This window comes from Numenius arquata, chromosome 14 (genome assembly GCF_964106895.1).
Source record: "Numenius arquata chromosome 14, bNumArq3.hap1.1, whole genome shotgun sequence".
In the NCBI taxonomy this organism is placed as follows: domain Eukaryota; kingdom Metazoa; phylum Chordata; class Aves; order Charadriiformes; family Scolopacidae; genus Numenius; species Numenius arquata.
Window position 1 is genome coordinate 10,492,497 of NC_133589.1, and position 18,223 is coordinate 10,510,719.

Consider the following 18,223-nt stretch of genomic DNA (forward strand, 5'->3'; position numbering starts at 1 on the left):
TAAACCCCAGAGGCATCTTTAGCTACCGCAACATTTACATTCCTTAGGGTAGGAAACCATGAGAAGAAAGATGTAGGAAAATCTTTGCACATGATTCAGCAACACAATGTCTCTTTCAGCTTCATTGATCAGAAACAGATGAGAAACTGGTAGCAAACATCTGCACATAAACCACAGTGACAACTCGGAATAAAACTCAAAATGAATCAACAACTAGTATTCAAAATAAGCTTTATTCTGCTCCCCAGTTAAGCCAACTTTGTAGATGGCTTGAATAATGGGAATGATCTGTGGTTATTTCCTATTCCAGAGAAATAGATACATTAGTGGCTGCTTTCACAGCATTTTCAAAATAAAAAAAAAGCACAAATAACAAAACCACCCACAAAAAACTCCAAACCAAACCCAAACCCACTTATGCATTCTTTTGTCAAGTAAGCTCTCCCTACCCCACCCCCCACAAAAACCCATAAAAATTCTTTAGTCATGATTATTTTTGCAAGTACAGGCTTCCATAAGGTACATTACTATTGTGAGTGAACCTACTCCATTTAAAAAAAAAAAACTAAACGCAGTAATATTCTACAGGGGAAAAAACAGATTTAAAAATAATTCTCTACTCATATACACTTGTCTAGCATAAAGGACTTTTCAGGTTGAAAACCCACTTCTAAATTAGTAACAGCTGAAAACATATATTTGCATACTAAAAATAAAACAAGAAAATATCACTAATAACCAAGGCACATTAATAAAGGGAGGTTTGGAAAGCATTAAAACCTAACTGTTATGACATTAGAACTAGGAACTTAATCAGGTCTTATTTCCTATAACAGCCAAGCTTTATGGGCCACACATGGCAAAAAAAGATGTCTATACGCTAAGCCAGTCCAAAGTGTCCTACCTTGTTGTCAGCTCCAGGATCTCATGAGTACTCTAAGCACTAGGCATTCCTCACCTTTAACCTTAACCTGTTTTTAAATGGCAAATCATTGCTTACAAAAACACCTTACCGCTATAGAGGCAGATTTAGGTGCAGCAAGAATCAGACCAGCAAAGATGCCACAAAGAGCTGAGCAGCTTCATTGCAGAAATAGACCTTTCTCCACATAAAAACACTCCTCTAATTCAGGCGGCTGCAGCACACAACACCCATGACAGAACACCAGCACAATCAGAATTTAAGCCAGAACACCATGGTGCTGTATTAACACCAAAACCCAAAGCCCGAGGAGCTGCATAGGGAATATTGGCTCTGTTGAAGGTAGAGGGACAATGGCTTTGACTGGCAGTGTCAAAAGAAACAACTTTCAAGGAGCTATTTACAGCAACTGCTGTAGGAAGCAATTCCAAGTCCTGCACTGCTAGGCAGCACTGCTTTATCATACTACCCACAGAAGTCAGGCCAGAGGCCAGTCTGGGCAAGGCCACAGGAGGCCATTGCCAATTGCAGCTTCTTGTTCAGTTCTCACCTACATTGAGCCTCCTGCCTGATTGCTCATTGATATTCTCTTTAAAACTAAAGTTTAAAATTATCTTTTTTCTTATTCCAAAGCCAGCCATGCTTTTCATAGCAGCATCTTGACAACACTTTGCGAGGGATGGCTCATTGGTCCCGGAATATTTGAAGGCCGTGTTCCAAACTCCAGGCGTTTCACTAACCTGCAATACAAAATAGAAGTTAGCGCATTTCTTGCTCAGTTTTAGCATCTTCAGAGAAACTGGTCACTTCCAGAGTACACCACTCAGTTTGAAAAATCAACAGATAAAAGAATATCACTCTGAGCACTAAGTGAGCCCATTACTTAACTAGGCTGAGTTTTCCACCGTAACACAGGGCTCCGTTTCCCTCCGAGTAGTGAGAAGCTATCTTTTACAGGTGTTGGAATTTCAGTTCTAGCATTACAGCAGCAGATATATAATCAGCTGTGTGAATGCATAAATGTACAGCACTTGAGTCTTGTAGGAGCTTTCATGAGGTTTCTCCCCAGGCTGGGATAGCAAGTTCAACGTGGAACACTCCTTCCACACAACAACTCTAGTCACTGGGTAACAGGACAAACAAGTGTTCCCAGCGTAAGGGTCTAGCTGAATAATTAAATCTGGAACAAACTTTACTATAGGCACTTAATTTGCAGAGAATCTAAACAATGTGCAATACAGGATCGGCAGGGTTTAAGCAACTTGCTTGAAACTGCAAGTTTCTATAACCTTGCTGATTTTTCTTCATTTGTTTAAAAAAGACAACTAATTCAAGCGTTCAGGCACATTGACAAATTGAGTCAGGTAACTTCCTCTCAGCTGCTCCCTGGAAACACATCTTCACAATCATAAAGCATTCTGACTGAGTGAACCCATTATTTGCCTTTTTTCCAGTTCTCCCTGTAAATGAGAATCTTAACTGTGATAAGATGCCATAATGTTCCTGAGACATCACTTCTTGTACAAGAACATAAAGCATAAAACAAATTGAGGCAATAAGCAAGAGCTCCTCTATTGTACTTTGTCCCATATAAACACCAAGTTTATAATAAAATACATGTATCACATTTGCTTTGAATTTGTGGTTTTCAAAACTTGATCACAGCTAGTCTTTGAATTTCAGCAGCTTGTGATTCCAGATTTTAAACTGAGCCAAAACATTCAAATCACAATCCTGAAAAAACTAAATTTCATATCTTTTGAAAATAAATCTGTCTCTACCAAAACAAAGATTTAATACTAAATAGAACGGTATCAGTCACTAAGTTTTAACGCCAACAGTTCTCACTAAGACACAACAGCAGAGAACGGCACTCACCCTGTATCACACAGAGGCTGATGAGGACTGAGACGTGTTTCAAGGACATCTCTGTTCATGTACATGGACACCGTGGTTCTGTTTGGAGACTGGTCATACACAAAGTTTCGGCAAGATGCAAGTTTGGACTCCAAAGCCTAATGCAAACATATATAAGGCAAGTGTCAGATATCACCCTTCTCTTTCACAAGATGGCATTGTGGCAAACCAAAATGGCATTGAGTGGGTTTGGTTTTTTGTTGGTTTTTTTTTTTAATTCCTTCTAGGATGAGTTGTCTAGTAGAGGAACCTGTTAGATCCCAGTGCCATGTGAGTTCTGAATTTTTGAAGACATGAAGCCAGTCATCTCTCTAAAGCTGAATCTCTAGTTTGTAGGGAAGGTTAAGGAGTTGATGGTGTTCACCAGCAGGAACACAAAATCTTCACCTTCCTTAGGGAGACTTTGAAGTCTTTCTTACAGGCACCACTTTTTAGATTACCAAATGTTCATTTGAGTTGTCTGCTTCCCTAGACACATATTAGGTTGTATGTACTAGGTGGTTCACCTAAGGGAACTCAGCCACAGATACCCTATTCTCTACCCACATGCTCCCATCCTAGATCACTCCACCTTTCTTGCTGGGTTACTCTTCAACTGTATCAGTTCTGCAGCACAGCCCATTAACAAGTCATGCAAATGCTCGTGCCAACACAGCACTAGGGTACAAGGCAGAAAACAGAAAGAAGTCATAGGATAACTTTTCCACCATCGGCACTACCCTAAATGTCAAGCTGAAGCTTAACATGACATTAGGCCTTGCTTAAAAGGCCACTAGACTCTTAAGGCAAACTTCACCAAAAACCCTCTGGACAGCAGGCACTAGCCTGCTTTCTTCTCCACCTTTCATGGGAGCAGATCTCTCCTAAATTTACTCATGCCAATTTATTCTTTCTGCATATGCACTTTCAGAAATTTGTAGAGGGAATTCTTATCCCCATGTGGATAAGGTCTTAGAAAAGCAGAGTCAGTCTATCTTGATTTGGGGGTTGGTCTGAAACATACAAAGTCCAGACCAAATTTCAAGGCCATGCTTAGCTGACCTGGGGGCAAGATACTCCTTCCACTCTCCCTGAGCAGCAGCACAAATAGCGCTGGCTGCAGTTACAGACAGCTCTACCTTTCCAAGAGCATTGGCCAGCAGGTAATCACTCACCCCCACTTTACGCAGCAAGTCTCCCACAATGTTAAGTGCAGATATTCTTGCAGCAGGTGTGAGAGGGGTTGCACCATAACTGTCCTCAAGACCTACAGGGCAGATTGAAGGAGGATACGTCACTCAAAAAAAAAAAAAAACCACAAAGCAAAAACACAAAACACTTCGAAAGCAGAAGTCAGAAAACAGCCTGACATACAAAAAGGTGAAGATATTGATGTTTCCTCTGCTTTGTATCTCACCTCCAGATCTTTCGTATCCATTAGGAATATGAAGCACTGTCTCCGAGACAGCTCGAGTTACACTGTCCTAAGCTCAAGTCTCTAGACGTGCTATAGCTTAGGTTTCTAGAGATTTGTTCTACCAGCCTACTCTGCATCTCTATTGCTGCAGTGGAACCAGAGGGATGTGTCCTCTGAGAGCATTATCATGTCTCATTTTACTACAAATCTCCAAATCCTCTCACTTTTACAAAGGCATTAATTCCTCCACGTAAAACACGTCATTTAGATTAAGCACACTGAAGCCCACAATCAAGCTTTGTTAGTGCTCAGAGATACAATTTCAAATCATCAGGATGTGACAGTAAAATTCCCGGCATTTATGCATACACATGAACACAGCTATACAAATTTCTGGCTTTAAGAACAAAGAAGATGGGAGAGTTAGTGTTAGAGGTTTGAAATACTGAAATAACCAGTGCTCACAAAAAACAAGTAACTGATATTATCGACATGAAAACAGAGATATAGTCATTTAGTACAGACAACTAGGATGACTTGTTAGCGTCCTGTGTTCCAGAGTAAAAAGAAAATCCCTCTCAAAGAGCACCCACTCTCACAGAGAAGCCAACTCAAACAATATGAGTGTGACATTAAAGTCCACACTGAAGTTTTTAAAATCCTTCCCCTAATTTAGCCCAACATCTCTGGGACAGTTGCAAACTAATACTATATTCCCAACAGCTCTTCTTGTCCCTCACAATTATTATTACTGGACAGTTCAAATCAAATGGAAACAAACGGCCTATGAATAAATCCCCAAAATCACAGTCTATAAATACTGAGATCATGGTGGCTGGATTTGGGTGTATTTAGCTGAAACCCTCAACTCTGGTCCTCTTCTTATCATTCCTTCTTTAGCCAGAAACTATAGTAAAAACAAGAGCATCAAATAGTATTTCTATGTTGTTTCCCTGTCAGTCACCTCTCCTAAACGTTGCAGGAGTGTGTATGTTGATGTTGGGTGCCCGGTGCACCGAGGGAGTTGAAGGCACAGATAAGGATGCTTGAACTGCAGTGTCTGTTCTTTCTATTTCCATGGTAGTTTGCATCGGTGTTTTGGGTTTCTCCTGTTTCTGCTGCACTGCAAGCTCTTGCCGTAGATCTATGAAGGAAGCAACACAAAGCAAACCTTTGGAGTATATATCCACCAAGATAAAAACAGGTGAAAAAGTTTGTTTTGCTCAAAGATTGTTCCCCTTGTAAAAGTGAAGTCTAGTCACTTATCCTCGTAAAGACTACTCCAGGCACATATTCAGAATCTGGAATATCACTAAACGCTTTTCTAGTATTGTGGCTCAAGGCGTTTTTGTACTGTTAATTCAGTTGCAATTATTTGGCTTTAATTTTCATACCCTTTTCACAAACGCTCCTTTTGAATCAGGGAATTAACTCCTTTCCAAACGTTACAGGCAGGTAAGCAGAGGCACATCAAGACCGAGGCAAATTGGCACACCTTGGCTACATTTCAACTTTCTGCCAGGTTGAGATCCTACCTGTTTTACCTTCTCTCTTCTACCCTGGTTTCCACATGAACGAAATCATGTGGTGGAAGCCACACCATTATCCAGCCAAGGGATAGAGCACTTCTGTCCTCAGCTTGGCTGTAGCTTATAGAAGCCACTCAAGGGCACAGAATCTGAAAACAGAAGGCATTTTTCCAGCTCCATCATCTCTCTCTTCTCACCCAGAGTTATTGACAGGTATCAAGAAGCTAACACACCGGGTTATTCAAAGGTAATTAGAAGTCGATCACAGCCCTCCTGTTTTACCGCCCCATTAGTGCTTCATTGACTCCACTTTTCCAAAGGCAAGGAAACAATAAGATTAATAGTTATTAAAGCTGACCTTCATGCTAACAGGAAGCCAGATCAGCACATGCCCAGCTGGACTGACTCCTCTTAACCCTTTAAGGCACTGAAGCAGCACCACAGATTAGGAGAAGACTGGAACAGATTTTTTCCTTATGTGAGCTTCTCTAGAACAAGCTGAGGAGTTCCAGGATTGGGGGGAACAGTCTTGAAGCTTCCTCATTTGCTTCTACATTTCAAATAGCAGATTTAAAAGATACAGACTTAGAAGCCAAGCTCTAAGATATATGGAGAGGGCTGAACAGCTTCATACCAGGAAGGGAGAAAGGGAAAGATAAAAGTAATTTCTGTCTAACCTCTAGCTTCATCTTTCAGGCGCTGTACAGACTCCAGAAGGTTTTCCTTCTCATCCAGCTCACTCTCCAGAAAAGCATTTCTTTCAATAGCCTGGTTTAAACGCTGTTCAAAATCCTCCAGAGACATTATAGTAGCTCTGAAAAAGAGTGCACAAGATGTCACTACCAGAACATTCAAGTATATAAAGGAACTCCCTCTCTCACAAGAAAAGGGATAATGTTGCATTTTTGTTTGGTTTGCTTTATTATTTTTTATTTTAGCTTATAAGGCACAAAAATGTGCATTGGGAGGAGCAGGATGGAAAAAAACAAATTATTGCATTTCCTATCTGCCACAAACCACCTCACCACAATCACCACCTAAGTGATTAGTTCAGAAGGGCAGTGCTAATGAGCACAGCATCACAAACGGCTCAGTGACACTGTGTTCAGAGGACAGATCAGAGGTGGAGAAAGAAAAAAATATAGAATGCGGGTCACCTTTTTGCTCTTTCCAAGTCATCATTTGCTTGCTCAAGTTCTCGAATGTATTTCTGAAGTTGATCTTTAATTGCTTTCGTCTGTGCCAAGTCATCTTCCAGAGCAGAGATTTGCCTGTATCCTTCTGAATGCTGCATTTCAATCTTTTCCTAATCAAAGGCAAATCACACAGCATATCAGGGACTTAGCTACGCATATTCTCTTTTTGTGGCATTGTCTGAGCGCCTTTAAAGGAAGAGGCAGATGCTGTGAAGTTGGGTTTTTTTTGAGAAACATCACCTTACATATGATAAAACACCAACACAGCCAATTGCTCACATATTTTTGGGCTGCTGGCAGACAAGAGCTCTTCTTGTCACTCCTTATCAAACAACAGTGCTGGGGAGCAGTTCCCAACCTCCACAGCACAAGGCCATTCCTTGCTCTCCCAGACAGCAAGACTCAACATAATCTCTGAACCCCAAGAGCTTTAGCAACACACAAAGCAGGATGCAAGAGAAGCCACTTATTTTCAACTCCAGTAAGAAGTCAAGCAGTACTTAGGCGCCTAAATAACATGAAAAAAAAAAATCCAAGTGCAACACTTACATATTGCTGTGGAACCAGCAGGATTCTCCACTGCCCCTGGGGTTTTATTAGCCCAAAGCAGGTTCAGAGATCACATAACATTTCAGGTGCAGTTACGCAACATACTTCAGGTGTGAACCTAAAAAAAAGTCTGTCTCCCTTTACAGCATGTACATGAGGGTACATTTAAGAGAGGCACAGGAGGGGAGGAAGGTCTAGCTTCTCCATCAAATATCTCTCTCCTGCTATTGCCGCTACATGCAGAGTTAGCTCCACATCATGTGGCAGGGAAGGCTTCACAGCATTGTCTACTGCAATGCTTTACACTCCACCACCTTGCTATCGGATCACTTCAACATGCCAGAGGTTTTTTTGAAACTCCAAGGTTGCTGTATAAGTAGCATTCCTGAAGTGCTTTCTCCATCCAGAATTTAAGTACAACACACTTGAAGTCACTGAAAACAAATCCATGCACCGGAATTTAAAAGTCATGGCATGTAGTCCAGCATAATTTGATAATTTGAAGATAGCTATTTTAGCACATGAAATGCTTAGACAAGGAGAATGAAAAGAGATACCCATTCTGAATTAAGAAGTTCTTACTTGATTAGTGTGGTGACACTGCTCTAATTCCAGATGTCTGAAGCAGAGTTACTTGCTGAATTTAAGAGCCCCCAAGCTCTAAGAGACAGATTACTTTCAACTAGCTTTTCAGGACTCTCTAAACAAACCCTCCTAAGCATTATTTCCATTTATTTTTAGGTAGTGTGAACTCTGGTTTCTGAGGTGAGAGCAAGCACGCACACTAGGCTGCTAAGGTCAAAGCCACAAGCTGTGTGGGCCTGTCAAGTTCACTAGTGTTGACCCAGATGCAGACACCAACCCTTGATGTGCTCAGTTAACGCTGCTGCTCAATAGCTTCATGAGTTTAATGCTTTGCTCTTGAATTGATTCAGATAAAAGACCAGAACTCCAAGGTTTGAGTCTTTGTTTTCAGCCAATTGTAATAAACTATCAGCTGATCTGGCCATCAATGGAGTCTCTGTTCCTTCACTGCAGGCTGTTACTGCAGTTTTCAGGCTGCATGAATAGCCAATTGTTAAAAGGTTTGTTTCAAGCAGAATATGTTTTAATAAAGTTATCTACTGTGAAGAATAATTTAAGATTTTCTAAAATATGTTTACACTCCACTTTTTGAGGTTCTGTGTTGTTTCTTATTAATTTTCATTCTTAACTGCTTTGGCTGGTTCATTGTACCCTCCTCTCATCCTAACTCCTCTAGAGAAAGAAAATAGTCCACGCCCTCCTTAATTAAATGAACTGCAGGCTTTATTTTTGTCAAACTTATGCCTTCTGCCCAAACCCATCAGCTTCCATGGGTTTATGTGACTACATGAAACAGTAGACCAATACTGCATATAACATGCAGAGCATTTAACGTCTCTAAGGTGCTAATACAAGAACAAAGACTAGTGCAACATAACAAATACAAAGAAACAAGCTATCAAAGAGCAGGGGGGAGCGGAATCACTCAGTTGGTGCTAGAGGGATAGGACATCTGCCCAGAATGGAAGAGTATTTCCTTCAGACAGTAATTTGGACAACAGTTTAGACAAAAGGCATTACAAACCTGGATTAATTGGTTAATACCAATACCTTCACTCCCATTAACTCATTATTGCATCCAATTGAGTAGAAGAAGTGCAATTAAATTAATCTCTGCTTCCACAGATATTAACCTAGCCCTACAAAATACAGTGTAATGTTTCTTGGGTGACTATACCTCACTTTTGAGTTAAAGACCAACATGATCAAACTTGAAAAAGGCACACCAATTTCAGTAACAATTTTTTTCAAGTTTAAGAAAACTTACCAGTATTTCCTAAACCTGTCAACCAGCACAGGGTACTAGCAGCATCTTTAATGAGACTGAAATAAGAAATAATGAAGCTATCTATGCCTCAAGTCACTCTCGTAAGAACTTCCATCTCAGTAAGTTCACATCCTTTATGTGTTATAATTATGGAAGTTAATGCTTTTCAGCTAGTTCTTGGTTTCACAGAAGGTTAACCAAGTGTAAAGAGGAAAAATAATTTTTCCCCCAAGCACAGATAGATTCAGTAACGAAACCAGGACTGAAAATGTTTTATGCCTCTCTGTTCTATGTGTTACCCACCAGCCACTGCTTCCCAGCTTATCTGGAATGCCAGACAATAAATACACAACTATGTAAAGAGAGTTTAAAACTACTGAGTTTTCTTATGTAATGCAAGAACACAGCTGGAATGTTTGTATTTTGATTGTTCTGCAATATTATCTGTGTCTACACAACACAGCAAGAAAGCTGTGAAGAAAAGCACTAAGTAGATGGAAGAAGGAATGAAACAGCAGCTCTTATGTTCATGTTTACTGCAAACAATTTTCTCCAGACTCAAATCTATCCTGACACATAGCCACAATCTGCAAACCGGGGTTCAGGAACATTACCAAGGTATCCAGCACCCTGAAAGCACCCTGGCATTTCTTAATTTTTCAAGACTTCCCGTTTTGCAGTTTTCTGGTCAATTTCTTTATAATGCAGAAAGTCCCTGTCCACAAGGCAAGCTGAATCTGCACATGCCTGTCTCATTCACCTTTGCACTTGGGATGTACAGATACTGTATGCATCATCCACTCTTACCTTAACTGACTCCAGTTCCATTCGCAGACGATTGTTTTCTGACAGAAGGTCTCTGTTTCTGGACTCTGTTTGCTGCAGCTGAGTCTCCAGTTCAGCTTCATACTCTCGACTCCCTTCTTGGAATTCACGCAATTCCTCCTGTGTATTCTCAGCACTAGAGAGCAATCCCAGCAACAGAATTCATCATAATGAACAAAGAAAAAAAAAATCTCTCCTGTACGCTCAAGGTAAAAAAAAATACTGTCCTTTAACATAGAAGGCTCTATGCCCTTCTCCAATATACATATTCAACAGGAAAAGAGGACCATATGCAAATGTTTCCCTATCAAGCATGAAAAGCCACCCCACAGCAAATTAGTAAACAAATAAAAACGCCCAAATAAACAGAAAAATCCCAAAGTCTGTCTTCACACCATAGGTGTCCAAGAACGCATGGAGCCTCTTTAGCTTATACACTGTTCACTGCTATCTGCATATTTAATCTATTATTCAATTATTTGTTTTGAAATATGAACAAAGCCATTTTTTGATTAGCAATAAAAAAAATGAGAAAAAGAGAAAAACGGAAGGACAGATGTTCTTCTATTCTTAAACAATTCTATTGAAATAATCCTCCAGTGCGCTGAAAGCTCTGAACACCTGCCTATGAAAGGACTCACCGATATCAGCATCTGAGAAGTCTGGATTTTTTTTCCACCCTTTAATGCATCTAGAGCAACCTATTGAGCTAAAGGGAAGAGCAAAGTATATTCATTCTCAGCCAGGGATCCTCCTCGGTCTGTCAAACCATTCTTGATCCACACAGAGATATAAAGAGTGAACCACAGCATCCCTCTCTGCAATGTCCTGGATCATCCACCCGCAACAAGGTTCTACAGTGAGTTATGTTAATTCGGGCTGCAGTCAGAGGCACAATTTCAGCACGCAGAGTCCTACTCAGACCAGAGCAGGGACAAAAACCAGCAGTGACACAGCAGCACAGACTCACTGCTCAAATAAGCATCAAGGACTCTGGGCTGCTGCAGTTTATGCAGAAGCATTGCTACTGCTGCCACTCAAGATAGCTGAGCCACCTTGAATTTACTCCCCTACATGGTGCTATTGATGTCTTTACACGCAGTGTTATGCGCCCTATTGAACAACTTAGAGGAATGAAGCTACTGCCTTACCACTGCTTGTATTTCATAGCCAGCTCTTTCCAGTATCTTGTTTCCTCTTCCACTGAGCTGAAGTCATGTCCTTCTGAGTCTTCCATGACAAGTCCTCAAAGTTTAAAACTCCTGTTCAATCTTTTCCCCCTGGAAAATTAAAGGATCAAGCATAAGAATTAATGCAGTGAGGTACCTCAGTGCTTTTTGCAGCAGCACAGTGCACCCTTCCTCCTAGGAAGTCACTGCATGGCTGGAGACCAAGTTGAAAACCAGCCTTGACAGGGCTCTGCTGGATATACTATAGATGTGAAAGAGTCACTCCTGAGTAATCATGTCCCTTTCCCCAGTTCTCACGAGGCTGCTGTATGCTCACGCCACATCCCCAGGAGTGAGCACCTTCCCCACCCTCCAACTACACAGCACAGAGCACCAAATCTCAAACTTCAGCTGCAGCTGTGCCGACGTACACGGAACACAAGTGAAAGAGAAGACATCCCAGGCACAACTTCCACTCCAAAGACAGTACAATTAAGGTTGATTTCAACAACCCTAAAGACACTTACAATGAAATTAAAGAGAAACTTCAAAGAGACATAGATAAGGTACTCAAGATACTAATCTCCTGTGTTAACATTTCCAGGAACACCTAAGCTTTTTATGGACATAACTTCTGGACACATGAAAAACTTCTCCCTAGGTTAACACAGACAAAGCTACCCAACTTTAAACCTGAAATATCACAATCTATATATGGCTGAGAGCCACAATGTATCTGGATACTTCAGAGAACCATAGGAGAAGGGAGCTCCAGAAATTCCCAGGGAAGCAAGAATTTTAGAGGTTTTAATGGGATACCACCTGGCTGGACTAAGGTATGCACACAGATTGCAGCAACCCAGTGAGCAATCCAGGCCATCCAGCTGTCCCTGTGCCAGCATAAACCCAGGCACAGGACATAGTCCCAAATGGGAAGGACACATGAAACAGCCACTGGGGAATCAAGAACCTTAAGTTGGTCACTCCCAAGTGTTTAGACACCACAATTAAATAAATGCCCTCTAATGTGCATGATGTGCTCTAATAAACAGGTCACTGGCAAATATCATTTTATAAGAGTTAGCCTTGACAATAGAGAAACATCAAATGTAATGCTCTTGATAACCTGCCCATGTCCAACTCTGATTGAGGTAAAGATTCTACATAGACATTACGCATTTAATAGAAACGCAAATAGATCAAGGACAGTAAATAAAGATGGAGTTGAACAATTCATGACAATTGGCAGTTGTCAGAAAACTGTATTGCTGTAATCTAATGTCTGAGGAAACATAGTTCTACCAAGCTTCAGCTCCAGATCTGCTGAGCAAAACATTTTCTAGAGATAATCCTGATGGAATAAAAAGGAAAAAAAAAACAGCCAAAGCCTTCAAAGATCATTCAGATATCAGTCCTGCCTTCTACTCTTCTTATTTATGGTACTCAGTAGACCTTCTGAGCAGCATGTCATAGGTAAAGAAAACGTGCATTCACAGCACTTCTATTGAACTCAATGGAAAAAATTATTCATAGCCTGTGTTGAGACTTTCCTCTCTAGAAAATCACCTGGCTTAAACAGGATTAACAGCCATTTATCTAGTAACTCTACTGAGACAAACACAAGTAGTTCTTACCTCTACTACAGGCAAAAGTATCAAATACTCAAAATAGTTGGGAGATCTAAAGCCCAATTCTTACATACCCAAGCAATGCTGCAAAGCCCAAGTCCTTTTCACAGCCTAGGTGACTTTCAGGAGACTACTGAGCAAAGAGTAAGCAGCTGTCACAGCTCTGTGGGCTGTGCCCACACACCTCAATGCCCAGTATCAGCTACACACTCACTGAAATTACACTATTATTTAGAAGGGGAGCTGGTAGGTGAGGGGAAAGTTACTAAGCTTTAGTTTTTATAATTCAGTTTCTTGACACAAAAAGTTAATTAGGCAAAGCTACACATCTTCCTTCTAACAAATAAAACCACTGTGTGATGTATCGTCACACTTCCAGCAGCAAGTCTCAAGGCTGCTATTATTTGTATGTATTTACAGATGTATGCACTGGGGAAAGAGAAGAGGAAAAAGAGCGTGAGTAAGGAGGAGTGATTTTCCAAATAGTACCCTTGACCATTAAAAAGAAAATCACAACCAAGCATAATTAACGTTCTTGACTTAGGATAGTTTACAACACATCTACTCTATTATTTTTAAGTGAGCTGAAAGTGCCTTTGATGTTAATGAGCATGTCCTTATGCTCAAGGCACTGTGTACACACACACCAATCCTTTCAGCAGACCAGTGAGAAAAAAAAATATTTTTTCTCTTTTACAGATGAGGGGCAGGGAGGGAGGGTCAGACATGAAGAAGTGATGCAGGTGCAATGGGAAACCAAGAAAGACCAGCATCCATTACTGTGGTCAAACCACTTAAGAGAACAGCAAGCCAGAGTTTTCTTTAGATGGTTATTTCTCACCACTCAAACAGGAATTTTCTGTATTTCTTCAAGAACAGAGATTCCACCCAGGGTATGCCTGGCTTTGCTACACAAATTAAAATATATTTCAGAAGCCTCCAAAGAGAAATTCTTCTGACACAAGTGTTATAATAAATTCCACATCTGTGTTCAGACAGTCAATAAAAAAAAAAAAAAAAAAAAATCAGACAAGGTAAAGACGCAGCACAAGACATCTTGCTCCTAAAAGCTTTCAAACAACCTTTTGGAACCAAAGGACACACTTCCCATTGGCCTCAAAAGCTTGAATGTGCTCACATCTGGCTCCCACTTCTGTTTTTACACTGCACTTTGGAAGGACTAAAAGAATGTACTAATTTGCATTTTTTAAGATTCTATGGTCACACACAAAAGAATTTTCCCTGAGCCGTAAGACTGTTCCACAGAAGCATAAAGATGCTGTCCCATTTAGCTTCTAAGTATGTCTTGGTAAACGTGAGATTACAGAACAACTAAGGATATTATCCTTTAAGAGCACACTCTGTTTCATGGTTACCATTACTAAATAGCACTTATAATTTAAAATTAATTGTTAAACTGCAAATATGTGGAAGTATCGTGGACCTATACTTATTCCACAGAAACGACACAACATGGCAGAGATTGTTTCACTACTGTCCCATGCCACAGACACATGCCTTTAATCTGCAATGCACAAGGAAGATCTATTAGGTTCTCCGTACACCTGCACTAGCTCACAGGGATTTTCAAACTAACCAGAGATGCAAGATGCAAACTTAAACTGAAAAGAAACATTGAAAGTTTTAGACAAAGCAGTAAAGCTTTTTTTGATTTTCTGAAATTTATTTTTAAAAGAATAAAAAACCACTCATAGATCTTTCTAAACTGCCTGTAGAAAGGGTAGGACTTTGACTTTTTGTTTTTTCCTCCTGCTGTCTTCTCCTCTTGATTTTTAACAGCTTGGAGACAGTATGCAAAATGCCTTGAAAGCAATTAATTAAACCAATTACGAACTTCTCATTGTCTAGGGTCACTAGAAAAGGGGGAACAGTAAGGGGGGGTGAAGGAGACTTAGCAATGTTTTGTTAAACATTGGCTAATGTGGAAAAAGCAAGAAGAGAAAGTCACAGTCTATAGCAGGCACATACTGGCTGAACCTTACTTGTTTTCATACACACGAAGCCAGAAGAGACATCTGGCCAGACTTGCTGCGTGCAAGCAGCATCAGTGCTGGTCACAAACATTACAAAACCTCTACATCATACAGGAAGGGGAAGTGTTCATGGGTGGGGAACGGACTTCTGCAATGAGAAAAATACCTCAGCATAAATGCTGCAGGAAACAATTTCATACAACTGAGAGCAGAATTGCAAAATTCTTAAGGAAAAAAACATTAAGAAATGCCACATGTGAAATTATTGAAGGCACTTCAATTTAGGAATCAGAGTCTGAGTTTACCAAATTCATGAGCACCTCAACTTAGACTCTGTTTCAGTCCTAGAAGAAAGGACTCAAAACAACCCTGCATACTGAATACTTCTTTTTTTTTTTCTTTAACAAAAGAACATTTTAGCTTGGTGAACCATGTTGGCCTACCTTTGTAGCAATGCCTGATGGTCTGAGTCAGAGCAATTCATATTGCAATAAAAAAGTAAAGCAGTACCATAAATACTACCAAATTATCCATGGCAGAGATGATGAAGCTCCTATTAGGCATTTTTTCCTAACTATAAACCAAAACAAAACTGCTCTTTGCTCCTGAAAAGTAGCTTTCCCATCCTATAAAAATTGCATTTACTTAAAATAGTCCCCTTGCAAGGGTCTTTCTATAATCTAAGGGCCTATTTTCTTTTGTTTAAGCAATACAAAAGAAAATCACCCCAACAGAGAAAGAAAAGGAAGAGGTCACCAGAGTTCCAGGATTACTACAGAATCCCACAGCCAGCAGTGAAAAGAGCTACCATCTTCTCAGGGTCTTCTCTACCAAAAAGCTTAATACAGCAAAGCCCTCATCTTTTCAGACACCGGTCCAGCTCCAATACTTCCGAGTGTCCAATGATTTCTAAGGCAACTCCGCAAAGTTTTCTCTCCCGCGATGCCTGACCTTGGCGCTCCCAGCCGCGGCCAAGCGGGAGCCCGGCGGTGCTGGGGCTGCCCGTTCCCCTTCGGAGCACGCAGCCGGGCGGGCGGGAGGGAGCTAAGCCGGCGGGCACGTTTCCCACGCTCCCCTCCCAACCACAAGAGCAACTCCACAAGCAGAAAACGATTCAGGTCCGCAAGGAAGGATGCGGGAAGGAACGGGAGGGTCCCAGCCCCGTCTCCCCTTGTCTCCCTGACCTGCCCCGGTTACCACCGCAGGACTCGGGACAACCAGAGGGGCTGCGCCGCACCAAAACCACCCTGCCCCTCCCTACAGGCGACAAAGTCGCTCCGCCAGATGGGGGAGCCCCGGGGCGCTGCCCACCCTCCCGCCAGCCCGCCGGGGGACGCGGGGCAGCCCCACGCTCTCACCGCCGCCGCAGAACCGCGGAGCTCCGCACCGGCAGCCGCCGCTCGCTCCGGCCCGACACGGCCACCCCATTGGCTGCCGATCACGTGCCGCAGGGGGCTCAGCCAATCAGCGCCGCCAGAAGGCGCCTGCTGGAAGGTTTGGAAACTTTGGTTACTTTCAAAAGGCGCTGGGGCGCGGCGGCTGGGCCCGGCCCACCCTGCCCGGCCCACCCCACCCTGCCCGGCCCGCTCCGGCCCTCCGCCGCTGCCGCTTCGCCACCGGGCCCAGCCGTGGCCCCCAGAGCCGGGAGGGACGGCCCATCCCCGGCTGCGTGCTCTGTGCACGCTCACACCCAGCCCTGGCACGCGCCAGCCACCTTCCGTCGGTGTTTTGTGGACTACATCCTCTAAGACGCTAACGCTATAAATTTGCCACCCTGCTGTAATTCTAAATGCACATTTTCCCTTGAAATGTTCTAAAACAGGGAAAGCTTCACATCAAATATTATTATTATTCCAAAAGCCTCTCCTGAAGGAGCAAGCAGTGAGACAGTGACCATAACTATTAAATGCCAGCGCAACATTTTTACACTGAAGTCCCCTATTCACAACCAAGGAACAGGCGCCTGTGTCACCAAAGCCCGGGTCGCAAGGACAAAGCAGTCTATGAAATATTAGACACTTGCACTCCTCTAAGTCTCAGCATGACGTCATTATGCCAGAAAACAAGCCGCAAGCGTCCACAGGGGGAAGGAGCTCCCCACAGACAAAGGGACGGAGCCGCAGCTCCACGCAGCCGATAAATCACTCACCGTGCCCTCGTCACGCAGGGTCGGTGTGAAGGGGGCCGAGGTGTGCGGAGCCTTTCTCGAGCGCCCCAGGTGTGCTCCTTCTCAGCGGTGTGCACAAACACTTGGTCATGAGGCGTGTCTGGCATTTGTTTCCTGAGTCAAAACAAAAACACCAATTATCGCATAGGTGTAGATACACTCCAGCTCACATACATAGGGCCATACGTCACCCAGTATCACTTCACACCCCTGCAGCACGTTTTACAAACTGCTGGATGACAGGCGCCCACACGCAGGGGCCCTGATCCCAGTTTCATCTACTTCTGTGATGCAACACCAGGCCTGGAGCGGAGCCTGATCCTGAAAAGACTTAACTGTCTAAACTGGGAACGTGCCTCTCCTAGAGACTTTGTGGAACAAGGCTGGGACCGTAACAAAGAGGATGGATGCTTTTCTGTAAGAATATTCCAGTAAGAGAAATCTATCCGTAGTTAAGACAACTTTAACTGAAAAGGGTGAGCAAAACAATTACACTTTCAGGTCAGGTGTTCAGCAAAATAATTATATTTTGAGGACAGATGTTCAGCAGAAGAAAATGGAGACAAACTATTAGGCATCTATGAATAGAAAACTAAATTACATATTTAAAAAATAGGGTTAATAGCGATTTGCAGTTCTGACTCAAGAATGTTTTTATTATCAGATATGTTACAGAAAATAAACTACATACTAATGTAGTATGCCCCCAGTAATTAAAAAACATATACATTGTTTGCAAATTTGGGACAAAGGACATTTTACTTAAATCTTTGAGGACAGTGTGAGTAAACAGATGATATCAAAGATACACCTGAGTATTTCTAATAGTTCTTATCTTGAAATACCTGTAAAACACAGCAAAAATCCCCAGATTTCAGAGGGAGTTTAGCCTCTGATCCAACTCTGAAACAGTGTAACAAACAGCACCCTAACAAATGCCAGAGGCTCAGAGGCATTACTGTACACAAGCAATAAATATTAAAAAAAAAGGTTACTATAATTACTATCACTGCCTTGTTTGCAAGAAGAACAAGAACATTTGTCTGTTTTAAAATTAGCAGAGGAGAAGAAATGATTTT

At 41.9% G+C, this 18,223-nt stretch overlaps 1 protein-coding gene across 1 annotated transcript; it reads right to left on the bottom strand.

Annotated features, from left to right (window-relative positions):
- Window positions 1-215: 215 nt before the first annotated feature.
- On the bottom strand, window positions 216-16,394 carry NDE1 (nudE neurodevelopment protein 1). The gene is made up of 9 exons (XM_074158392.1): window positions 16,336-16,394; window positions 11,338-11,466; window positions 10,169-10,322; window positions 6,922-7,070; window positions 6,442-6,578; window positions 5,200-5,379; window positions 3,994-4,085; window positions 2,801-2,937; window positions 216-1,662 (listed from the first exon to the last, which is right to left on the bottom strand). The coding sequence occupies exons 2-9, from the start codon at window positions 11,421-11,423 to the stop codon at window positions 1,569-1,571; spliced, it is 1,029 nt and encodes a 342-aa protein (XP_074014493.1). The 5' UTR covers window positions 11,424-11,466; window positions 16,336-16,394; the 3' UTR covers window positions 216-1,568.
- Window positions 16,395-18,223: the final 1,829 nt, after the last annotated feature.